General features: G+C 38.7%; 1 protein-coding gene across 2 annotated transcripts in view; it reads left to right on the top strand.

Annotated features, from left to right (window-relative positions):
- The first annotated feature begins 3,525 nt into the window (after nucleotides 1-3,525).
- The window catches only part of negr1 (neuronal growth regulator 1), a 102,901-nt gene continuing 79,053 nt past the window's right edge, over nucleotides 3,526-27,373 (top strand). Inside the window, exons 1-2 of one of the 2 annotated variants that reach the window (XR_013786948.1) lie at nucleotides 3,526-3,897; nucleotides 21,723-21,961. Coding sequence is in view for 1 of the 2 variants with exons in the window: in XM_079460932.1 (XP_079317058.1) it covers nucleotides 3,728-3,897; nucleotides 21,723-21,961 (409 nt within the window). In the remaining variant the exon portion in view is untranslated. The remainder of the gene's footprint in view (nucleotides 3,898-21,722; nucleotides 21,962-27,373) is intronic. The other variant, XM_079460932.1, reaches the window with a different exon arrangement.

Here is a 27,373-nt window from a genome sequence, read left to right as displayed (position 1 = left end):
GGACTAATGGGGAGAGTGGGAGGGAACTACAGCACGAGCAAGCAACATATAATCACATTAACCCCTTTGTGATTTGCACATTATGCACATACACGCCGAACAAAAACTGCAACAAAACCGATCTTTAAACTTGGCGAAGTAATATGGAACTGTAATGCGCATGGCATACCTGGAACACATTTATAGGAGTACATTTACCGAAAGTTAATGCATACACATAGAACGCTAGTCAACCAATCAGATTGAAGCATCTGACAACCCTGTGGTATAATAACATATTTAGCTGTTCATGTGACCTCAATATATCGATAACACTTTACAATAAGGTGCTATGAGTTAACATTATGAAATGCATTAGCTAACAATGGACAATTTAGTTTTTCAGCATTTATTAATCCTTGTTAGTGTTAGTTACTGTCAATACAGTTGTTCATGTGGGTTCATGGTGCATTAACTAATTTTAACAGTCACAACGTTTGATTTTAATAATGTATTAGTAAATGCTGAAATTAACATAAATATTATTAATAAATGCTGAAGAAGTTTTGTTAATTGTTATTTCCTGTTAGCTAATGCATTAACTAATTGTTAATAATAAGAATAAAAAGCACCTCATTGTAAAGTGTTACCACTATATCTACTCGCATGATATTTAAATGAATGCAGCTTTAATGAACATACTGATCTGACTAATCTTTGACTAAGGTTACATGATTAAAAAATATATTTCTCGAATGTACTGTTTATTTTAAACACGTTAATGAGCTAAATTACTGAGTGCACATTCGGAACACATCTTAAACTTTTCTCGTAAAACATTACATGTAACTTACCTGCCCCCTGCTCCAGAACTACAAAAATGAAAATGTCATCAAAATACCACCATGGCAACACATACTAATCCATAATAACAATATTTCCTGTGAAGAATTAATTTCTCAGGTGTTTAATCAGTAGAAATCATTCCATCATTTTTATAATTTACTGTGGGTGGAATCCTTATGTATGTGAAACCTAATATCATTTGATATCACTAGTTTAAGTTTGGTTGTGACTGTTTGCGTTTGCCCTAACAGCATGTTTTAAGAAACCTCTCTGGAAGGTATTTTACCACCACATCAACCCTGTCAACATGCAATGTCTAAAAGAAGGTTATCTCTAATGACCCCATTTGTCACTGTTTGATGCATCTTAAAGGTCACTATTGAATCTTAAGATTAATTGAAGATATAAATCAAGTACTTCAAGGCTAGCATGACTTGATTTTCATCATGCACAATATATATTCATTGTTTTAACAAATATTTTTTTTTTGAATAAATTCGACAGCGTTAGAGGTTCTCAGTTACATTGAACACATTAATGCATTATAGCAATTACGCGGCAAGTTTAACATGTTGTGAAAGACATTGCAATTCAATGCCACAAATTAGATCTCCGTGCACACTTTAAGGAGGCAGCAACAATGGTTATTTGCAATACAATGCATGTCGTCTGAATATGCATTTCTTGTTGCTCTCCCTGACCCGTTGAGTTACTTCAGGGTATGCACATCATTCTCCAACCGCTCGTGTCAGGCATATAACCGATGTCAAGTTTGAGGAAAAATATTTCTGTGATATCAGCCTACAGCCAGACTTATTTTCGAGTGGCTAGCACATGAAAAGATCCTGACCGAGACTGCATTTTATTCTTTTAAAATTTAAATCACCAGAGCCAAAAACATTCTAGGGACACTTGCTTGTTTTATACCTAGGTGTTACATAGAAATAATGAGAAAATGTATCGACTGTAAACGTGCTTCTTCCTCATAAAGACTTTGGTGAGATTGAACAAAACAAAAGACACTGCCATTGTGGTGGAATCATTTTTCTTTTGCACATTATTTCAGGGGCTGCATTGTGTAAACGTGTGAAAAGCCCCCCTTTTCCCATCACATCTTCACAGAACAGTGTCGTGGATGGAGAGAAATAATAATCATAGCTTTCATGCATGAGCAGGTAGACTCAGTCCCGTGCGCATCAGAGGATTTCAAAAGTCCTTCCAGTTAATAAATGAAAGTTGTTCTGTTCTTTTTTTGTCTTGGGGTACTTTTGTACCAGTAAATGGACGTGTTTAAAACCTGTGGCCTTAGTACATTTGCAAACATTTTAGAATTAAATGTGCACTTTTTTAACCTCTGACTTTCTAATCCTCTCAAATTAACATCTTCTGCATCAAGAATTATCTATTAATTTTTAAGAAAAGCAATGCATTCTCGCCTTATACAAGCAGTCAAATTACCTAGTAATGAGTGTTTGGCTTTTGGCTGAGTAAATGATTAGCAAAGACCAACTATGCCGGTCCAATTTAGATACAGAATGGAATGAAGGGACTTTGGTTGCCATTAACTCTAATGAAATTCAGGCAATTATATCCAAACCACGTCTTTCCCAATTAAAAGAAAAATACTCAACAGGAGCAGCTTGGAAATGCTTATATCAGAGCCATTACACAAATAGGCCGACCGTGTCAGCGAGTCAACAGTAAATATATTTCTTATTAGACAAGTCCATTACATTGCACACTGCGTGATGTACAATCTACAGAACAGAAGCAAATGCAAAATGGCAGACCTGTGGCGAGCCTTACCTCAGATCCCCTTCTAAAATAAATGGCTCTTGATTGGAATCGTCATCGTGAGAGGACCGAAACGAAAACATTCACATGAAAACGATGACCACAATAAAGAACCAGCAGATCTGTGCACCAGATTCTTTACTATTAAAGGGAAATGTAAGAAACCAAAAAACATCATGCAGGGTTTTAAATTGCACAAAATAAAAGAAATGGTAGTACTTGCATGTTCTACAAACTTATTAGTCAAAATGCTCATCTGGTCCTCACTGAATGAAATGTTAAACTAATATCTACTTATTTGTAAAAGTATTTCTCGCTTGAGTATACCGGTTTTATCTCAAAGATGCCTTGAGCATCTTAAGGGCAAATAAATTGTGCATTATGAAATATTTTGGTGTATCGCTTGTGCTATAGTGGGGCGTATAACCCATTCTATGAATTATTTCCCACTTCCTTTGTTCTAAACAGTGCCATGAAATATTTGGGGCCACGAGTCTAAAATTGGATGGTGGTGACCAACTGTGAGGAAATGTGGCATTCTGTAACTTCTGAGAAATACAGTATTTGTTTGTTTCTCTGGGCTGCAGGGTCCACCGATGACCAAACAAGTTGTGACCCGTGTCATTTTTAATCGTACCTTAATACTGACTCATGTTTGAAACGTCACATGGAATAACAGACATGCTGTGAACGTTCGCATGAGAAAGTCTCGAGGTTCCGGGGTGGTAGAACCTCGGGTGGTACAAACTCACCGGGCGACGACATTTAAATAGTGTTGCTGTATCAAGAATACTCACCCGCTTAACTGCTCCATCACGAACTACAGGGAACGGGTTGCCTGGGAAACGGCCGCATGGCAACAGGATCAGAGCCGGGGGGTTGTCTGCTGCTAGCTCTGCTCCCGTTTCCCATTTCCTCACTAGATGGTGTGCGAGCCACTGGAGAGTCGTCTTCCTCCCGCGGTCGGGTTCCGATCAAAACAAATCTGGGAAACTACACGGAACGCCATTTCTCGGGCTTTTCGCGGAGGAAGAGTGGGGATTAATATATTTTCGTCCAGATATTTGTTTTTTTGATAACGGCGCGGATCATACTCCTTTCGGCGGCGATGGACATCATGATTGCGGTGCAGGATGCGTGCGTCTCCGGTCAGTGGCTCACCGCTATAATTCTCAGTCTTTGCTGCTTTTTACCATCGTGTTTGCCCGCCGGACAGACCGTGGACTATGCGTCCAGCGAGAATGTGGTCAGCAGACAGGGAGATACCGCGCTGCTCAGGTAGGAGACTCAAGTGTGTAACTGTTCAAACTAAACTTGGCTGGCAACTGCATCTCCCCTCGCATCGGTTTTGTAAACAACGCTCGGGCAGATTCCCCCAGTGTCGCTCCATCACTTTTATTTGGGTCAAAAATAGCCTGCCGTGTTAAACAACTAAAACCCGTTTTTTCTTTCGGAGATGTTTTGATTGCGATTGTACAATAACCGCTTATCAGCGTAGGGTTGCATAAGGAGCTGGGAAAGGGGGTCGATTTTGTAAACCCCGCCAAGCGGAACACTTTGTACAGTTACAATGAAGTCATTCATGCTTCCCGTCTGATAGATCGGCTCACGGATGTTTGCGTCCTGAAAAAGAGCGAAGTTGCACACGCGTAAGGGGATAAGCAGGGACGGTGCCAGAATCGGTGGTCGCATGATTTGAGTTAGAAGTTATGAGCTGTTCGTGTTAAACGTGTCGTAATAAAATGACCATTCCCCGGGCGCCTTTTAGTTTCAATCAGCTGGGTTAATTGAACTGTTTCATGGGTGTGTCTGAGGATTATGGGTATCAAGTTTTGTAATTTTATGTTTCACAAATCTTGCCATTTGCTGCTTGTTTTACAAACAGAAGGGCGTCACAATACAAGACATTGACTGATTTCCGAATTCAAAAGTCTATTTGTTTGCCTTAGGGTGGTTCATGAATGTGCTTCATAGGCTAGGCTATATTGGTTTTTGTGAAGGACGACTGACAAAACGAGATAAAACATTGTTTATGTGGCAGTTGAAGGTAAATATGATGCACTCAAATGTGTCAAAACCATTTTAGGAACGGTTATTTAAACCCTTTCATACATTCATACATTCATTCATTCATTCTAAACATCTCAGTTATTGAGTAAATCTGTTGTATGCAGGTTGTACTCCCTATCCCTTTCTTTTCATGCTATTGGGGTCTCCTGGTTGTGCTGTGGCATAAATAAAAAGGGGCCGTCAGCTCTCAAGTGTTCTCTCACCCAACGCCACAAAAAGTGTTTGCTTGGCTTAACTGAAGGGCAATCTACCATTGATTATGTTTAGCAGACTATTCAAACATCAATTTTGCTCTCGCTGAGTTTTTTTAAGAAGCGAGCCTTGATTGTTACCTTCGATTTTTCTCATTTTCCCTTTTTGACTAAAAGTAGCCTAGAATGATTCTTATATTGCCATTATTTTGAGAAGCCTTTGCCGAGTGATTTCGAAGTGGCTATTGTGTATTCTCAAATCCTGTCATGACTGTCCCACATGTCCAGAGAATGTCAGTTGGCGGTCTGTGAATGCTGAGTGCCTGAACTTTAAACATTTGCCTCAACGGAGTCGGCGCATCATCAAGACGTGGGTGGTAACCTGCTCCTTTTCTCCTCAGGCCACACCTCTTCCTGTCAGTGCTGATTAATCGAGGGAATGTTACTGTGAGCTTCTCGCCTCGCAGGGACAGTGCGATCCAAATGCCACTCCTCTGTTTTAACGTTAACTTAAACGGCAACACTGTAACAGATGTACTCTATAAGATTTCTTATATCAAACAGGATTTTTTTTTAATAAATCAAGCATGTGGTAGAATCATTTTGTAATCTTCTGATGCTGATGGATGCCTTTATATAAAGGTACAGGTTTGTTTTTGTACATTGCGGGGACATTCCATTTTTATTCTGTACAAACCGTATATCGTATCCCTTACGATAGCTATCATTATCTAGGTTTCATTAAAAAAGAAAAAAAAGAAATATATAAAGCGCATTATCCATACCTATTGCAATGTCTTGTGATTTTTTATGTTTAATTAATTCACTTTGCTTGCATCGGTGCTGTGCCTAAACTTCAGATATATCAACTTATATATAAAATGGATAGATTAACAATCACTGGTAATTTTCTATCAATTAGCTCCTCCAGTATGCCTCATTTTTAACATAGAAAAAGAATCGACACTTCAGATTTTTGTGTGCAAAACCTTGAACCAACAGCATGTGCTTTTAAAGAGGATTTCACATTTAAAATGTAAATGAGCGGACTTCTTAGAGTGTATCTAATCTGCCTTTATCCTCAGATGCAGCATCCATTACAGCAAATACACTGATCGCCATTAAACACAGTTCTACTGTCAAATATGCCAACATAATCATTTCAAATTGGCTGCAGTATTTATATATTTTTGAAGATAAGATGGCACAGCTTAACAACCTTACGTCCATTTTTTGCGAAGGAATGAGACACGATCAGGTTCCAAGTTCTAGCATTTGATGCATCACCAATGCATCAATCTAAGTTCTGGCTATAGTGTTGCGTAGTCCAGGAAATATAAAGATAGCTGTAGATATCAAAAGTGACACAGAAAGCTATTAGAGGAACATGAATTAACCAGCAACACTCACCAGCAGCAAAAACACATGGGAAAGATGAGATGTAGTGGTTTTACTTTTCATGTTGAAGCGGCTGTGGAAACATATTCACATTTTTCACATCAAATATGAATGTGCAATAGTTGTGTTTACCTTGCGACTGAGTAAAAGGTCAAAAATCCCACTCTTTTAGCTTACATTTTTATTTAGAGTGTTAATTTAGTCACCCACACAACAAAACAATAATACATTTACTTAAATTTAATATTTACATCAATCAATGTTAATAAAGTCTAGTCAGAAGACTTCCTCTATGGTTAGAACTGTTAGTTGTCAATAATTTAGCATTGGTCCCGCTTCCGACTGACTTCATTGAAACTGCAATACTTTAATGGAAGCTTCCCGAAGCAGCCCCCTTTTCCCAGTTCTAGGGAAGGCCATGAGTCCCAAGATAAAATATGGAGAAAAATAATCACGGCCAGCAGATAATGGTTATCTTCAAAGCAGTTATACCTGAAGCGCTTCTGAAAAAATAGTCGTGCCTTTCAAGTAGATTTAACATCCTTCTCCTCGACCGGTCACTGATTTTTAAGGCTTTTGATGAAGCAGGCTCACTAGATACCAGATAAGCTTCTTTGTCCCCCAGGTGCTAGAACCCACTCCATACACTCAAACTGGAGAGCATGGGAGCCTGTGCCTGTGTGCCATTTACACGTTCAATGTTAATATTGAAGACTCATTTGTCATTGGCACGTACAACATGGCTGAGTATTGAGCTTCAGTCCTCTCTGACAATATTAGAAGCATTTAGGCCATTTGTCAATATGCATATGAAGATAAAGTCAAAAAGCTTTGCAATAGCCTATTAGTTTATTGTTGATAAAGCTTTCCGGTGTAAGGAAAGGCTGTCTCAATTCATTTCTGCGTAGTGCATTGCCATGGCTGCAGGTTTTTAAATGGAGTCATGTAAGCAAGCCTTAAATTAGTCCCTGTCATTTGCATAATGAATCAATGTGTGTTGATTGCACGTGGCTGTAAATGTTAAGTAGAGCCGAGTAATTCGACCGAATGCATTGGTAATTATAAGCAAATGGAATACAAAGTAGAGAAGCAGATCAATAGCAGTTGGGCTTTTGTTTACCTTTTGAAACAGTGTCATAGTGTTGGCCCACAAAGAAATCAAGAATTGTCTGAAGTATGTCAATACTGATTGCCGTTTCACTCGGAAAAATGTGATATTCTGGAAGATTGGTCACTTTTAGGAGTATTGTTGATCAACTTCAAAATAGCGCTTTACATCTTTAATAACTGTCAACAGCTTCAATAGCCGTCCAATTTCAGAAATATATGAAAAGGCACTTTATTTACACGGCACTCCCTTCACGTGCACTCTGAACTCATCGGTTGAGAGAGATACTTGCGCTTATTCTGAAATTACAGTCTGAAAGACAAACATACTTATATGATCTACCTGTTTCTTAAGATGATATAGAGGTAATTGCTGCTGCTTCATGTGTGGACATTTGCCTACTGTAGATATTACGCTTTTTGTGCATCCTAAAATTGCACTGTGCAGAACCTACAGTAAGTCTGCACGACCGCCGACGCGCAGCCTCAGAAGGAACACTGCCTTCCATCAATTTGCAATCGCGTTCCTCCGTGCATTCGCGATCGAGGTCCAAAGGTCAGGGTTTCAGTGAAATGTTGCGCCCCCACTTGCAGTACCTCTGAATGGTCCTGTTTGGTCGTACAAACAGTATGGGACATTGACAACTAACGGTTAAGCTATTGAATATTTTCAAGTATTTACTTCGGATTTGGCAGAAAAAGGTCCCTGTTGTAGATTTCGCAAGAATTACATTAAAATGTTTTTTTTTCTAGGCAGATTTTATCTAATGGCGCTTTTCCACAGCATAGTACTGCACGGTATGGAACGGGAGAGTTCACTTTTGGGGGGGTTTCCACTGGGTACAGTACCGGAGTACCACCTCGGTTGAGATTCTAAGCGTTCTGTACCGGTACCAAAACATGACGTGTTTAAACACAGATCACTGATTGGGCAGAGATAAACATGCAGCGTCAATGGATTTGAAAAACATCAATATGCATTTTAATAAGTAATATTGGCATTTCGTTATATGCATCGTGAAAGTAAAATAGAGATTGAGACCCTTAACGCAATGCTAAATGCTGCATTAGCTTACCCTTGTGTGCCGTCGAACAAACCAAATGATCATGTCTGCTCTTTGCTGTAAGATTTCCCAATCTCTCTGGTATTTTTAGCAGCATTTTGTTCGAAGTAAAGTACACAATCTGTTTGTGTGTAGTTGAAGGACTCAAGTCATATATGTGTGCAATTTCTGAAAGAACATTCTTTTTGGCTTGGTCTCTCTGCTAAGAATGTTGGCAGTGTTTCACAGCGCTGGGTCTGGTAGTTCTCAAAATGTTCAATGGCCATTGACCACATTGAGGTTGCGTAACAGACCTAGATTTCCGGCTGGATGGTGATAACAATTTCACTGCCACTCTCTGTGCAAAGAACAGGGCAGATTAACAGTAAGATAAATACATAAAAACAGATAAACAGCAAGATGGATTTGGCTCAAACCAATCAAACAAGCAAAAGTAGATCATGTGATGCCCCATTTATGGCCGCTGCATGATTTTGTCACTCGGGACTTTGAGATTGTTTTGTACAAAAACAGTCGGCTGCATCTATTTTCACAGTTTCAAGCAAAGCTCTGCCTACCTAGACTTTAAATGAACTGTCAACCACAAGTTTAATCAAAACATCAAAATGGAAAACTAATGAGAAATACATGTCTGGAAAGTTCTACGCCTGACAGGTTTATTCAATAGCATCTACTGCCTGAGCGACACCTCGCTGGCGTGACAGCTCCGGACGTTCATAAATTGAACCAATTCTGGGCAGTTATCAGTGGCTAATTTAGTGGACCACAGTCTCAGAGAAGGAATTTGCAAGGTTGTCCAATTAGTGGTGAAAAGTGTTGGGTTGTGAGTGCATGTCAGCAGGGAAGAGAGGGCCAGTGGAGGCGTGTCATCAATCATCTCAACAGCTTTGCTTCTGCGTTCCTGGCAGAGTGAAGGCCTTGCTCATACGGGGAATGCCACAGCATCATCACAGACTGTCAGCTGTTAAGATGCCCATCATTTCTTTGAAACGTTTTCATGCTAATCCATGCTGGTTAGCACGTTACTTGGGTAATATATTGCATAAGATTGCATTTGTCAGAAGGAGAGAGGATTGACATTGATTTGACATAATATTGCAAACAGGTGAGGTGCTTTATAGCACATCTGGGAGACGTCTATTTCTTGATGTCTGCATTTACATCTGTAAGACGTTTGTTTATTGTTTGTTATCTGCAAAACGTCTCTGAGATGTTTCTTGTCAGATGTAACAGACATCTACAATATGATTGGAATATGTTTAGAATTTAGAATGTTTGTAAAACTGCTTAACGCAAAGGAAGATATTTGGAAGAATGTCAGTAACCTAACAGTTCTCATCCCCCATTTACTACCATTGTAGGGAAAATGGGAGTCAACGACAGAATTTAAATTCTTTGGTGCGCTCTCCCTTTAAATTGTGGAAAAGTTGTGAGATACCCAAATACCAATTATTTTAGCGCTATAGTAAGGTGAGAAATATGTTTTAGTCTTAAGAGCAGTCACACTCTTGCCATGGTTGGCACATTGTGTACAGTGGCAAATAGCTTGCGATATTGTGCCAGTTGGACAGCTTTTGGGCGCATGGCTATTACACGAATGCCTCTGTTAATATGTTGTTATGTAAAAACCCACCAAGGTGTTTGAGTCTTAGACAGCAGAGGCTATCTAGTGCATGTCCATAGGGTGTGTTGCCATGGTTACCTTAGTAGGGTGTCATTTTCTGTATCGGGAAAACAAGAGCCACGAAGAAAGCTCTGAGAGTTTCTTTAATATACATCATGTTCGCTTTCTTAAGGATGTCTTGACAAGTACATATTTTAAACACATCTTTAGCTAATTCATCCTTCCTACTCCGTAGCATTTCAATTTCCCCCTACCGCCACATCGCAGCACCTTTCATAGTTCCTTTAAAGAAAATAGGCCCCCCTGATGACTCTCATCTAGTATTGAAATGCTCTGCAATTGTTTCTCTATTTGACTACCAGCATGGTGGAACATATTCGGTGCTCGTCTTTGGCACAGTGCTTCTGCAGCGTAGCTGGTTTGTTGTTCAAACGCTTTTGTATGTGAATGCATTAATGTTTTAATCGCACTGATTACATTTTAGTGTTACTAATCCCTTCGCTCTGTAGACGCATCTGATTAAAGCATTCTCAAATGCACTAGTTACTCGCTGAATGTAAGTGCGCTTTCAAATCTCTGTTATGAATCAAAGACCTTTGTGGGACAGACGTTAAGCTGGGCGTAATCTCTGCCAAATGGTCTCAGAGAAAGCTTTCCCAATGAGCTTCTGTCCTCGCCAGAAATGGGAGAGTTTGTAAAGAAGAATCGGTTGTTAAATTCCTGTATTCATCCACCTTACGCATTCAAGTTTCTTAACTCACTCATTTCTGCTCCATATTTTCTTTATAACTGTAAACCTAGTTCATATTGGTTTGCCTTTTTTATATCGTAATCCAGCAGTGAGTTGATTTTAAGCGCTTTCAATACCGGCACAAAACCATAGTGAACGAGTTTGAAGCGGCGACGTGATATCTCTGCAAAGAACACAGCTGGGGTGAATTGTAGAGCATTCTCTATAGCCTAGTTCTTCCACTACATTAGATGGCAAAGGATGTGTTGGCTTATGAGAAATATGTCACTTAAGGAAGGCAGTGAGCAGAATTAGGTCATGCAAAATATGACAGGGTCCCACCGGAACCCCACAGACATAATTTATCCTGTATTTGTAGTAGGAATTAGCATTATAGTTGTTAGACACTTGCCTGTCTCTGTTGATTTATGCATGTACCTTCCACTTCGATGAGTATTTGAAGAATAGTTTCGTAGCCTTCAAATATCAGTAGGCTTAAGTTAGATCAAATTTATGAAAGACAGATACAGCTGTACGACTATTTCCGAAAACATACGGTGGGGGGGGAGAATAAAGCATGGGCATGCTTTTTCTGGAGAATTTCAAATAAGGGACTAAGAAAAGTTGTTTCGAAATGGATTTTCATGTTTGAAAAAAGTTTCCGAAACCTATTCGAACGTTGGGGAAGTGTTTCGAGCACAGAAATACAATTTCATACGTCCAACTCGTTTCTTAACAAGTTGACCATGTCCCCGCGGTCGCATTTTTTTACCTTTAGTTAGTGTGTTAATGTTGCTGTTAGAGCATAAACAATACCTGCAAAATTATAAAGCTCAAAGTTCAGTGCCAAGCTGATATTGTCTTTAACAGAATTGGCTTTTCAAGGACTACATAGAATGGCTGGAATCGGACTACAGCCCTCTACTTCCTGGGTACATGATGTCACTATTCCGAGTGCTTTTAATAATCTACCCCAAAGGAATACACCAAAAAAAGGGGCGAGGCCTTCCTTGGAGAAGAGGAAGAGCTAGTGGAGTAGTGTTTGGTTATCGGAGATTTTAAACATTTGACCTATAGCCGGTAATAAGAATTCAGATACACACATTCGAATAACAAATAGTCAAATAACAGATTCCATGACTTAAACATCGGCTGTGAAAGCTGTTCTGTGTATTACACTGATATTTGTGTGTATGTGTGTACATACCTCTAAACCACTTCTACAAAACGTCTTTTGAAGTCCTGCTTCCATATGTTTGCTGGTCAATCTGCTTGTTTTATTATCCAACTTAGGTCCAATATAAAAAGGCAAAGTGTTAATATATATAACCGGTCTGACACCATTTAGTCAGGCGTCATTTCCCTCACCATAGTAGGAAAAAATGTGCTATCTCTAACAAAGATTGACGTTTGCACTAGCACACCTCCGTTTCACTTCGATAGATGTTTTTAACTGATGAAGTGAAGTTGACGCCATTGTTACTGTTTATTGCTAAAAGCCAAACTTAATGAATGCACATGTACTGAGAGGGGGACCGACCAATCACAACAGCCTGAGAAGCAGAAGCTCGCTGATATGGATTGGGTGGGTCATCTTCAGACACACGCTCTAAGCGGGGAACCAATCACGACAGACTGGGTCAGCGTTACCAATCAGAGTGTTTCGGAAGGAGGAACTTTAAATAGACCGGAAGAAATCCAGTCGTTAAGTTAGAAAAGGCACAGCGGTGAACAATAGACTTGGAAATTCTGTCTTTATTTACTCACCCTCCTGTCATTGACTTACACTGCTTTTGTGTCCATGCAATAGAAGTAAATGGGCACCGCTGTTGTTTGGTTACTAACATTCTTCAAAATATCTTCTTTTGTGTTCTACAGAAGAACGAAAGTCTCACAGGTTTGAAATGACGAGGGTAAGTTAATGATGACAGAATTTTCATCTTTCATCCCATTATTGCTAAGTGGAAAAGTTTGCACATGCGGTTTCAATTCAATTCAATATTACTTGTGTATTGCACTTTGCATTACAATCTTTCTTAAGCGTCTTTAAAGAAAATGTAACTTCTCCGTATTTCATTGAAAAAATGAGGTGTTAATGTTGAGCACGTCAAAGCTGACAAGACAAGAATACTTGAACATATGATTATTGTAAAGATAGCTTTTATAACTGCACCTTATTATAATTATTTGTAAAGGTCAACACTCTAAAGCCGGATAAATGGAAGAGAATCTGGCATCTCTTTCATTCTGGCTGTATGGTGTTCCGCCAGCTCTAACCTGATATCTCCGAGATTGTCAAAAAACCTTAGATTACGGAAAAGCTGCACCATCTAGAAGCAGAAAATGCTGCCGCACTCAGCAATAACTGAATAGGCCTCTATCCGAGAATTGAGAATGGAAGGTACATCAAAATGACACAGAAAGCTAAACAGAGATGTTCACGCACACCAGTAGCTGGAAGATAAAGTGTGTGCAGTACAGAGAGATAGATTGAATCTCTTTATTTAGTGTGCAGATCATATAGATGACTGTTGTACTGTAAATAATGCAGGCGTGTCAGGCCTGTAGCATTATGGGATAGCAACACAGTTGACAGTGTCTGGCAGGACATGCTTTATGTAGTATAAGCACAATATTTTTCCGTTTTTTTTCCGTTTAGAGGAATGATTGTTTTCCTCACAGAGCATTTGTAGAACATAGTAAAAAACTCAGTCAGGTAAAAGTCAATTTCATGCTTTTAAGAGTCCTCTAAAATGATCTGCTACTGTCAGAACACCCATTGTATTACAGTAAAATAAAAAATTGGTTGAAAATGCTTTTTGTCCACTATAATGGTGTTCTTATTACGTCCACCAGCAAGTACCCAAAACTTCAACCCATTTAAACTAGCACTAAAATATAATATTCACTACTTATCTTGGCTTTCCTGCATTACATTAAACCTTTATTATTACACTTTTTTCTATGTGCGTGAAAGAGAGATAGAAAATTGCACCTCACCATGAAATTAGAAATAATTGGAAAGATAAATTTGTCGAACTAAAACTGTATTCAGTCTAAATGCCCACAGGCAAATAGCAACAACCATGATTTGTTGAGAAACTGCGACATATATAATTGATAATTGATGATAAATGATTTCTGCCAATTTTAGATTTAATGAAAATATGGCACACCATAATTTCCCCTCCATGACTGACGTGTAGAAACGAATGAAACAGAGTATACAACAAATCAAGGCATACTGTACAGCAAGACACATGCTTAAAAGAGTATTGTTACCATCCTAGAGAAGTGTCTTGGTGTAAATCAAAATGAAAACTTTGAATTTGTCCTTTGAGAGGTAACACTGTAATAACCATAACTATTTGCTGTCTGATGGTTCGGACTTGGAGCACAGATGGCTAGGGGAGGCTGAGATCCCCGGTGTATTATTTGATGTATTTTTGCTGGTTTGAATGGGTAATTGTGACACAGGAGATACAGTGTTCATTTGAAATAGCAGATGTTAAGATAATATTGTGCGTGAGATTTTGAGGTAAATGGTACTTAGCCGCTAAATTTGGTTAGGAGTTTTTAATAAATGAATTGAAAATGCATATTATATTGCGAAAAACTCTTTCAGAAAGCATATCGGAGCTTACGCGCTGTAAGGCAGAACATTTTAAAAGCTTTTCCTCGTTCAGTAATCTTTATTAGTTTTAGGCTATTGCTTGGTGTTTGGCAGCCACTGGCCTCAGTTTCCGTGTCCATGTATGTCCAGATGTAATTATCATCATTTCTCATCGCTAAGGACACTTATGGGAATATCGGCAGTTGGTATTCAGCACATTAGAGAGTCCACTTTATAGCATGGTTTTCTTATTTAATCTGTTGTTGAGAACTTGTGGCGCATTGTTAGACAAGATTTTGTTGGCCGGGATCATCTTTATCTTATTTTAATCCGAGGGTTTTACAAAAGAGTACCTATTTCACATTAGCGTTCTAGCAGCGTCAACAAACTGACCATTTCATGCATTCAGCATAAAACACGTGTGTCATGATGAAAGGAAAAGGGACTAAACAAAAAGACACAATATGAAGAATTCTATATGGAATTAGGCAGAGGTGGGTATTAACGCGCTATATTTACTTTGTTACATTTACTTGAGTAACATTTTGGAAAATATGTTCTTTAAAAGTAAAATTATAAGTGGATACTTTTACTGACTTGAATGTACTTTTACTTTGTTACATTGCATGACGTTCCTTCGTTCCATTATAAAATGCATTGTTTATTTCAAGGTTGTCATCTCTTTTTACGGCATTCTCGAGTGTTTGAGTCGATTCTTTTGTAAGCATTAATTGAACAATGGGGAAAACCGTCTGAACAGGTTCACGAATCAGTTCAAATGATTTGTTCAGTTCGCAGCACGATCTGAATCATCTGAAGTGGCGGATTACTCATTCCTCGTGGCACTTAAGAACATGCAGAACACAAAGAGCGGATATGAAGTGGATAAGAATCCATATCTATCCAATCATAACTGCAAATGTGTCATATTGTTTGCCAGCATTGATAAATGCCCGCCATATGCAAGTGATTCAGATCTGTTCATCAGACACATCAACATGCGCGCGACCGACACTTGCAGTAATATACATTTTGAAGAACAGAAGGAAGAAAACTTGCTGATGGTCGTGTGGTTCACGATTTACTGTATCTTTACAAGTAAGAGCTTTTCACAACACATGTGACACAACATGTGAAAACATTAATTTAGTCTAAAATCAGTTTGTATTTCATATAAGAGAGCAAATGCAGATGTTTTAGATCATCTCAGGAAATGCTCTGAGTTTAGTTAAATGCATTGTAAACGCAAAAGGTTCACTTTAGTTTGACATGGTCTGTTATTCTAAATAAGTGGTAGTTGTGTAGGCTACATTGATATTCGGACTATATTCCATTTGCAGAAATGCTTGTCTCTTCTGTGTTTGTCTATTCTTTAGTCTTTTTTAAAATATAATATTTTTTAAATATAATATTAAATGTTGGCGTTATTATTGATTTTTTATACAGTATAATCAGATACAACGTAACTAGCTACTTGGGTAGTTTTTTCATTGCATACTTTCTTACATTATTTTTAAAATCATGACTTTTACTTGAGTTACAATTTCTCTTGTTACTTGTACTTGTCCTGAAGTAAATATTTTGGCTACTCTACCCACCTCTGGAATTAGGTATTTGGATGTCCTCATTTCCAATGATTTCTTTGTGATGATGGCTTTAGATGTCAGAATACAGTTTAAGTTTGTGATTGAACTTACAGTGTGTGATGGGAGCTGCCATGAGCCTGCTCAGGTAGTAGCGTGAGTAGAATTCGTCACGTTAAAGTGATAGTTCACCCAAAAATGAAAATTCTGTCACCATTTACTTACCCTCAGATTGTTCCAAACCTGTATACATTTATTTTTTCTGCTGAACACAAAGGAAGATATTTTGAAGATCGTCAGTAACCGAGCAGATCTCATCCCCCATTGACTCCCATAGTATTTATTTTCGGTACCATGGCAGAAAATGGGGGACGAGATCTGCTTGGTTAAATCTTCCAAATATCTTTCTTTGTGTTAAGCAGAACAAAGAAATGTATACAGTACATTTGTACCGTAAACATCCAAAGAATCACAATAGGTTCTTTGTAGTGAAAAAAGGGTTCTTTAGATTATAAAAAATAGAAAATTTCTTAGAAAAACCTTTGAGTAAATGATTCTGTTTCCTGGTCTTATTATGAGTAAATTATCTGTGCACGCTGTTCCATAGAAATATTGTTTGCCCTTTTAATATCTATTTGATCATAATAATAATAATGGGAATAACATGCTCCCTCTCTAAAACAAGTTTACATTTCTGCTGACCATGACAGAACGGACAGGGAAAATAACTAAACATATTTCAACCATCTGCTTGCACTCTGCCACTAGAAACAAGCGCAGCAAACGCAGAGACTTCAAGGAGATGTGTTTTCAGCGATTTTCTTACTAAAACTCTGTTTTATCCTTCAAGTACCTTTGTTATGGGCCTGCTGGCTTGAATTTCTTGGACTTTGAAGAGAGATGAATATCGAAGAAGTTGTGGTTATGTTTGCTTGAAAGCTTAAAAAATTTGAGGTGGCACAAAAAGGAGCTTGTTGGCCGTTTTTGTGTTTTAAAATGTTTTTAGGTACTTTATATACTACAGCATTCTGCATTACTAGTGTGTTACATTTGTTGGTTCATATAAATAATACAATTTCATGCAAATATTTATTCATAGTGGGTTAATGATTTTTGTTATAGTGTACTTACAAGACAATTCTAGAATATAGTAAAAATGTGCTTTATTGCCCATGCAGCCCTAATAGACACGTAGTCAGATATTCTGCATGTATACGCAATTATGTGATCCAGTCTGTGAATAACAGATTAAAGTCTCAAAATCAATAATGAGAACGCACATCAAAGATTTCAACTATTCATTTGACCATTTATTTTTTTACTTGACTATGATAAGGTCTTTGACATGACCTTACTCAGTCAATATAAAAGATATCAAGGGGATTTAGCTTAGAAATATGTTAAAATATGAAGTGAAAATGGATTCAGAATGGCGTTAATATTCTTGCTGTATTAGAAAAAGCAGGAAATATGAGATATTCAAGACTGTATTGGTATGTTGAGCTCCTTTCACAAACACATAGCATTTCACCATCTCAATAGCCTTGCCAGTAAACGGTTACCTTTAAGTGAATCATTCATCTGTAAAGAGTGATCAAAAGACTAACGGAAATCTGGGTCAATGCAAAATGAAAAGAAACAACAGTTTAGATTACAGAATCAACATGTACATCTGGAGAAAATCAGGTATAATTGGCGAAGCTAACTGTGGTCGGCATTTTAAAGGATGTACAGGTTCAGTGTGTTTGACCTCCCTTGATCCCTCGAAAGTGAAATCAACGTGCTTATATATGAAGCCAAAACAAGTCAAAGGCCTCATGAATCTGCTTGAATCAGAAATCATGTTTTGAATCGGAAAACAGCGGATGAAGACCTAATCAGTGTTTCACATTTGGAAAGCCTCTGTGGTTTCGAAAAAGACCACGAGATGAAAAATCCCACCAAGGGTATGAAGAGGTTTGCCCTCATGAGCTTTACAGAGCAGTGCTTTGAAGTGATGAATAAAGATGATTAAGGGAAATTTCAGGGAAAGAGGAAGAACAAACATGACTTGATTACGGTCTCTTCTCTCGGCTGTTTCGAGACTTGGAGAGCAGATGCTTATTTAAATTGCTAACAAAGCGCAATGGTTGGGAAACACACATTTCGATGCAGAATGCATAGGGCTGTGGCGGTTTTGCGGTAGCATTATTTTACAGAGAGAAGTTATGGTCAGCATATGGTAATGTCACAAATATGATATAAAACATTTTGATGCGTGTTTATGTGTTGAATCAACACAGCTGAGAGTCTATTATGAGCAAATTAAATTGACCTTTCCACTATTCAGTTTATGGGAAAAGTGACACACATTAGTTGAATTGAATCCATTTGAATTCATGCCAAACTATTGTAAACTGATATCAAAATTCAATAGGCACAAATTGCATGCCAGACATAAGGGTATGATTATATATTTTATCCCTTGTGTTATTCAAACCTGACTCTTTCTTCTATGACTGTATTTTGAGAAATGTCTCAGTGGCGTTTTTGTGTAATTACAATGGAGGTCAATGGGGTACTATATTCTTTGGTTTCCAACGTTCTTGAAATTATATTTTGTGTTCTACAAAAGAAAGTAAGTCATACACGTTTGGAACGACAAGAGAGTGAGTAAATGATGAATGAATTTTGCATTTTGGGCGAACTATCCCTTTAATTGCAAAAGATACAAAGGAAACATTGCAACACTCTTTTATCTATTCTAAAGTAACACAGCAGCACAGTAAAGTTTTAAAGGGAGACATCTGTATTGCCTCTCCCGAGCCTAGCCCCTTGCTTAATAATAGTTCAGCTAACCCTAGGATTCTTTTCTGCGTCTTGAGCGAAGGTGAGCAAGCGTTTTCATTCAATCCTATGAATGTCGAGAGTCACGCCCTCTAAGTGGATTGTTGTATTGACAGCAGTCCGGAGAGAAAGTGTTGACGGTGGCCCAGGGTGCCAAAATTTAAAAAGGAACCTAAAAATGCTGGACTACAGCCAATCGCTAAAAGGTTTAGACAAGCCCGATTGTGACGTATGTTCCCTGCAGCGCAAGATTGACTTTAGGTTTCCACTGGCGCTCTGGCTCTCCAGTTGTGAGAGGCATTGAGAAATGAATGTGGCTTGAAAGTATGGAGGGATACACAGACACAGAGATTGATTTGACAGGCTAGTACAACAGAACATAACAAAAGTTAAAGTAAGGATTCATTTAAAAAGACTTTATGCACTGAAGGGTGTCAAACGATTAACCGTGATTAATTCCATTCAGAATAGTGTTGTTAAACGATTAATCACGATTAATTGCATCCAGAATAAAAGTTTGGATTTACATATATATAATAACATTTGTGTTCTTAGTACTGTACATGCTAATTTTGAATTTATAAAATCATACACATGCATGCATATATTTAAGAAAGATATAAAATACAAATGAATAAACATACAAATTATTGGTGAATATAAATAAATACATGTAAATATTTTCCAAATATGTAAACATGTATGTGTATGTGCCTATAAATACAAAATAAATATGCACAGTACACAGACAAATATGATGTAAACACAAACCTTTAATCTGGATGCAATTAATCGGTTGACAGCCCTAATCCAGAATAATAAGTCTAGGTACTGTGCACATTCATTTTGTATTTATAAACACAAGCTTAGTAATTTATTTATATTTACCTATAATTTAAATTGTATATAAATGTTTATTGTTTATATGTTTTCTTAAATACTATATATGCATGTATGTGTATGTTTTTTAAACAATATACTGTACGTCTGTGTACTGTGTATATTTATGTAAACACAAACTTTTATTCTGGAATCTGGATGCGATTAATCGTTTACCCCGCTAATATAGCTATTTAAAATATTTTTTTATACAGTTTCCTCCAAAACTTCCAGACAAACATAAGTCAGTAGTCCTAGAAAGTGCATGAGGTCAGCCTAACACTTTTTCTCACCTGTTCCTACCAGGTGCACACAAAGGAATTATTACACGCGTAGAGATCCAAACTCTTTCCTACACCCTAGAAGTAACCGCTTAGGCTTTGTAAAGTGTATCCGAGAAAATGTCTGAGGTGCTCTGGCACCAGCCGCCCTGCTGTTTTAGAGGTCACGGCTGAAGATGAAACCTTCAATATCAAAAATCTCACATGTAAAGCAGTCTGTCTGCTGAGCTGCCAAAAGTCCATCTACGAGATACTGTACTGGAGCATCAAAAGATGTTTTTTCCCCAAATTATTATAAATGTGTGTATTTGTGAAATACTAGCCATCTGTTCAGGGTGTTGGCGGATGTTTTTAAAAGGAATTTATTAGTAGTCTACAGTATTATTATAGCATTATGTAAATAAATCAATAGGTTTGTCCTTGTTCTCTATCAAAAGCATTTTTAAATATTTTCTTTACTTGCCAAAGATTTCAATATTTGCTTACATTTATTATTATAAATGCAATATGTAGCCATGATAATAAAAATGATAAAGCAATATTAATAGGGTAATGATTTAGCCGCTGGGGCAGGTTCAGATTTTAATAGTTAACATTATGTTAATTAAAACAGCCTGAATACATTTTAATGGTATGAATGTCTAAGATGATCATATAAAACATAAATTAATATTCTAATGGTTAATATTGTATGATTTACATTATTGTAAGCAGTGTGCAATTTGAGATTATGAAATCTATTTTGTAATTTAGGATGTTGTTTTCTTAATGCAGAGATAATTTTTTAATAACATCTGTTCTGAATCACGTCATTCTCCAGTGGGTTTTTTCCCATGCATAACCGTTAAACTTTTTACAAACACAAATAGTACTTTCTGCTGGCCACCCCTACAGAAATGTTTCCTCAACTGTACCATCATCTTCAATCTTGTCTCATAATTGTGTCTTTATTCTACTGTTATATAAATGATAAAATCCTGCATTGTAACATCAAATGCTTTCCCGTTTTTAGAGCGGCATAAGAACACGATGAAGTATTTTATGAAATCCAATAGACTGTGAGGAACCATGCCAAGACCTGCAAGTTACTGACTGATACGCTGACCTCAGGTTCACCTGTAACCTCAGGAGCATCCTGTGTAAATAACCCTCAGCATAGAGCTCACGCCACTTCTGACACGTAACAAATAGATGGTAGACGTGGCACCAGACAGAACTTCCCAAGTCGTCTTTTTTGTTTGTTTGATTTACTTTGGCTTCTGTATTTCAAAGTCTTAGTTTTGACAGCAGAATTGCCAAAGATCATGCGTGAGTCAAATTGAAAGCCTTGTGTCGAGACAGAAGATCTAGAAGAAAGGACGACCTTGAAACAAAATCAAAGGGGTGCGGAGTGAGGAGATGCTTTAAATTGTATTGTTTTTGACAGTATCTTGTGTGCACAGACACAGTGGAGTGACGTGGATTGTATGATGCCTGATATATTGGAGGAGTTGTAAAAACAATGTCAGTACAGCTGTCCCTTACATCTGACATAAAATGTAGATCCAAACAATTTTTTTCTTTATTCCCCAAAGACATATTTTTCTGAAAGGGGATGAATGCAGGCTTTTTCCATTGCACACTGCTAAAAGATGGCATTTTTGATGATCCGATTGCAAACTGAAATAAAACATCACAACACCAATGATTCTAAAATTGACTGAAGTCTTACACTGTTATCTTGTGGCTTGATTTCAGATGCTACCTGTTGGATGGAATCTCAAAAGGAGCATGGTTGAACCGTTCCAGTATCATTTATGCAGGAAACGACAAGTGGTCGGGAGACCCTCGCGTGTCCATTGTATCAAATGTGGGGGATAAACATGAATACAGCTTACAGATACAGAAAGTGGATGTAACGGACGAAGGCTTGTATACCTGCTCGATACAGAGCGAACGCAACCCACGCCCAAAACTCATTCAGTTAATTGTGAAAGGTAAGTGCTACTGCATTACAGTTACAATGGTCATATTGTAGACAGTGTATGTGAGAATATTGGTTAGGTAAGTGAACTAGAGTTTGTGGAGGCAGAAAATTGATGCTCAATTGTATATGTTGAAGTGTGCTAGATTGCAATTCATTTATATACAAATATTTTCTTCTAATCCACTCTGTTATGTAGACAAAATTCAGTTGTCGGATAATTTTCCCTAAAACCTATCATTAGAAATAAAAAAGCATATAAAAATTGTATTCTGTTTATTTTAACATCTGACATAATGTACTCTGTTACTAGTGTAACCTCGGTTCCCTGAGATACGGGAACTCGTACTGCGTTGCATGATGCTATAGGAAAACAACATTTTCTCCGATGACTGAAGCTATTTTCAATAGCGCAATGAAAGCTGCACGGCCATTGGTTTGTGAAAAGTAAACTTTAAACCAATGGCAGCAAGGCTGCACGGACCTATGGCAATTGCACCCGCCAAAAGGGGCGGAGCTTATGGCTATATAAGCAGACACATCGCCGTAGGGTCCTCAGGTTACTTCGACTGATGCGACGACCATATGTCAGCTTGTAAGCACGGCCAGGAACTCAGTACTCGTATCTCAGGGAACCGAGGTTACGTAAGTAACCGAGTACGTTCCCTATTGATACTTCACTCGTACTGCGTAGCAGGACGCTTTGGGCAACCAGTATAATCCCTCCGTGCTACTAGTAGAACGAAAAACACCACTTAGTCCTGGAGCCGCCACTATGGAGACACCGCTAGACGATGCCCAGGAAGAGGCAACAACTCTGGTAGAATGGGCTCTGATTGCAATGGCTCGAAGGAAGAACTCTTCAGAGCTCACAGGACCGTGGGCAGATCCCATGTGGGAAAGGTAAGGAGGCGAGGAGGGCGTAGCCGCCTGGAGCCATTCAAAAAACGAACGATCAAGTCATTCTTGCCCACTCCTTGGCCCGCAAAGGCCCGCATGTAAAGCTGAAATGGCTGCTACATAGGCCTTGAGCGTGGAAGGGGAATGGCCCTTATCCAGCAACTCTTGAAGTAGGACAGTATTAACGATATATCACAGGACCGTGCCGTGTGCTGTACACCATTTACATTTCCATTTCTTCATTTGGCAGACGCTTTTATCCAAAGCGACTTACAAGTAGTTTTTTTTTTACAGTGACACATTACTGCAGAGCAATCAGGGGTAAGGTGCCTTGCTCAAGGGCACTTCAGTCATGACCTGCTGGCACTGAGATTTGAACCAGAAACCTTCTGATCACAAGCCCAACGCTCTAACCCCCAGGCCACAACTGACCCCAGGTGGAGAAGATGGACCACTTGCCTGAGATATCGTGTTCAGCACACCCTCGGTGAGGACCGTAGGATCCCACCGAGAGGCCAAAGACTACAGTGCTGGCTGGGGTGCCAGTTTGTGTTGCCTGCCTCAGAGAGGAGGTCCCGTCTCAGGGGAATAGGCCACGGGGCTGCTACAAGCAGCTAAGACAGTTCCGAGACCCAAGGCTGGTTCTGCCACAGTGGGGCTACGTACAACACCTTGTGCGCGTGTTCTCTGATCCTCCTGATCGTCTACTGTATGAGAGTGATCGGGGGAAAAGCATAGAGGAGCCGGTTGGGCCAATTGTGGGCCAAGGCGTCCCTGCCCTTTGAAAAATAAGTTGGGCAATGAGTATTGTCTTCTGAAGCAAAAAGGTTGACATCTGCCTTGCCGAAGAATTCCCAGATTTGCTGAACCGACCTGGGGTGGAACGTCCATTCCTCTGAAGGGACATTGCTCCGAGATAACATATCAGCTCCCTGGTTCAGTCTGCCTGGAGCATGAGTTGCCCTCAGTGAGCGCAGATTGGACTGGGCCCATTCCAAGAGGCGTAGTACCAGGGAAAAAGGCGTCTTGAGGAGAAGACGTGGCGCTCCCATAAGACCGACAGGAAGTAGCGAAGGACCAGCCATACTGCCCGCATCTCCAGGCAGTTGATGTGCAGGCTTCTTTCCTGAATTGATCAGTGGCCAAGGCCGGCTCCCCATCGCACATAGCCCCCCAACCTGTGTTGGAGGCGTCTGTCGTGACCACCTTTTTCGCTCCATAGCTCTCTGACGGGCTCGAGGTCAGTACCGGACTCGTCCATTCCTTGGAGGAGTTTAGCCTGGAACACCTGCAACACTGCCATGGAGTGTAACGTGTTTTGTGCGAGCGGCGAGGTGGTTCTGCATGGCTTAGAGGGATGAGCCGCCTTCGCAGTCCATCCGATTGACGTGGGCGGACACAAGTTTGCGGCCACCGACTCATCTAGGGGAGGCAGCTTCTCGTAGCCTTTGTCATCAGCGCCGTCAACCGAGGTGAGAGCGGAGGAAGATGAGGGTCATAGACGGGCATAGTAAGGGGTGTGCCATGACCTCGTGAGTAGCGAAGATAGAGTCGTCGCTGAAGGAGATGGTACGCTGAAGATCTGAGGACCCTATGGTGATATAGCCTTAAGCCCCGCCCCTTTTGGCGGGTGCCATAGGTCCGTGCAGCTTCGCTGCCATTGGTTTAAAAGTTTTACTTTTCACAAACCAATGGCCGTGCAGTTTTCACTGCGCTATTGAAAAAAGCTTCAGTCATCTGAGAAAAAGGAGTTTTCCCATACGAGTGAAGTATCAATACGGAACATAGCAACTCTTGCTTCACCAATGGCGTGAATTTAGAGCGGAACTAGCTGTTTGTCCAACCAACAATACAGGGTGTTAAGGAAACCAGTTTAATACAAAATATTATTTTGGAATTCTGGTGGCACTACTAAATTTGTCATTTAATTCATTTTATGATTTCACAAATCCACAGCTGGAATAAAAAAAATATTTTTAAATGGTTTGTCTGTTAAAAAATTATTAGTAAGCATAAACATTTTTTATTGCATAAAACTGGAATATGCACATGATTTTATGTAGTTATTTTCTGATATAAATTCATACTGACATCCCTATTCGTGAAGCTGTATTTCGACTTCAAAGGCACCGACCACGCTGTCGAGATGTTTAGAATCTAAAGGGCTAGAATAGGCTTTCAAATGTATAGATGTCTGCAGTCTTCTTAAGAAGATGAAATCAATGTGTTACTAATGATTAAAATCATCAAACATCTAGTCATGTGCTCTATATCATCAAACATTGGTAAAAAAATTCTTCCCATGCAAACAGTGGTTGTAGCTCTTCTTATGCCCCGCTTTAACAGGATATTAACTTAAAACATTTAAGTCTGTGTAAATTGTGTAAATTTATGCAAATTGACGTATGTTTAAATTAAAGGCTATGGATAGCAGTGGAAAAGGCAGAAGGTATACTTAAACTCTCCATCTGGTTCAACTGCGACATATGCATTTAAGTTCATGATAAAGATTTGAATATAATATTTAGTGTATTATGTTTTTCATTTTATTAGTGTTTTGATGAATAACCTTTTTCGCTATGGTCAAAAATAACTTGCATTTTGAATAGTTTTTATTGCAAAATGTCCTTGAGTGGTTTTTGTTATTTGTTTACAATTTTGAACATTTAAAGATAGGTATGTTCAGCATTGTTTGGTCACAATGACATATTTCCTCTATCTTCTGTCAACAACATAACAACTCATCTTGTCCATGTGGAAAAAAGCTTACATAGTAATTGTCAGTGGGTTGTCAGCAAATATGTATTCTCTTTTTCCTTTGAGGGAAACCCCTAATCTTCCTATTTGTTAGCTTTGCCTGTTATTATTACATATCTTTCTACACAACTCCCTGACCGAATGTGACAGGAAAATATTCTACAAATGTTGTTCTTTGAAGAAATTAAAATTGTCAGGTACAAATATTGGCCTACGATAAATATTTTAGTGAGCTAAGCTCTTCTAAATTACTTGCATATGAGTGTGTGTACTGTATTTGTGTGAATTTGTATATGTGTTTTGTCTTACTGTTAAGTATTGTAAATAACCACTAGCAGTTTTCAATATTTCTCAGGTAATTATAATAAATGACAGCAGAGGTGATATGTTCTGTGTATTTGCCCGGTTTTACTGGAGAAAATCTGGACAAAAGTCACCCATTTCCTTAGAGTACAGCTATGAACATTAGGATTTCTCTCATACAAACTCATGAGGTGCCACCTGAAGCCCCTTTTGTAAACAGTAGGAGTTCCCTTATGGGCTCTTGTTGCCTGCTTTTCTCACTGATGTAGAAAAATGTATTTAACCAGTTTTGTGTCAGGCTGAAAAAAATCACTGAATAGTCCTTGATCATTTAGTCTTGCAAGAAGATCATGTGACATACAGTAGGCTCTGCAGTGAGAAGACAAAAGTGAAAACACTATATTTTTTCCTGCTCAGAGATAACATACCAAAAGCGAAGTCAATAAAATGATCTGAGATTCCCATCACAAGATGTAAATTCCCTATTCTATGCCCTATAATGGACAGCACAAGTATTACAGCATTTACATTTCAATTCAATTCAATTTTTATTTATATAGCGCTTTTCACAATTTGCATTGTTCCAAAGCAGCTTTACAGGGGAAAAACGAAAAACCCAAGAAAGGGTAAAACACACTACATGGTGTTTTATATAATAAATCAAATTATTCTAGTAAATAATATCTAATGTCAGCATCTCCTGGTGGTTTATTTTGCATATTTTGCATTAAGTGAATGCTTGGCTGAAAAGATGCGTTTTTAATCTAGATTTAAATTGGGCGAGTGTGTCTGATCCTCGAAGAATATCAGGAAGGCTATTCCAGAGTTTAGGTGCTACGTATGAGAAAGCTCGACCCCCTTTGGTGGATTTAGTTATTCTAGGTGTTATCAAAAGTCCTGCGTTTTGAGATCTTAGAGAGCGTGATCGGTTGTAGTGTGATAGAAGCTCTGTTAGGTAGGTAGGGGCTAATACACTAGACCTGATTATATCTCACGGAGCCGATCTAACCAATATAGATATTATGCCTCAAAGCGATGATGTCACCGATCACTATCTTATAACGGGTACTTTGCGCACGTCAGGAATCAGCCCTTTAACTCGTTATCGACAGGGTAGAACAATCACCTCCGCTACTAAAGATAGCTTCGCAAAGAGCTTGCCAGATCTGACTCCTTTAATAACCATACCAATAAATAAAGAATCGCTCGATGTCATGACCAGGAAATTGGGTACTATTTTCTCTAATACATTATAAGCTGTTGCACCTACGAAGTCAAAAAAGATTAATGAGAAAAATATTGCACCTTGGTACAATAGCACCACTCGCGCCCTTAAAAGAGAAACTCGCAAACTAGAGCGCAAATGGATAAAATCGCAATTAGAAGTCTTTAAAATGGCGTGGAAAGAGAGTGCAAATTGTTATAAAAAGGCACTAAAAGCAGCAAAGGCTGAGCACCTTCGTAA

This window comes from Barbatula barbatula (assembly GCF_947034865.1).
Source record: "Barbatula barbatula genome assembly, chromosome: 7".
Classification (NCBI taxonomy): Eukaryota; Metazoa; Chordata; class Actinopteri; order Cypriniformes; family Nemacheilidae; genus Barbatula; species Barbatula barbatula.
Note: the sequence above shows the minus strand (reverse complement) of the source record. Positions and strands in the feature narration are given on the sequence as shown.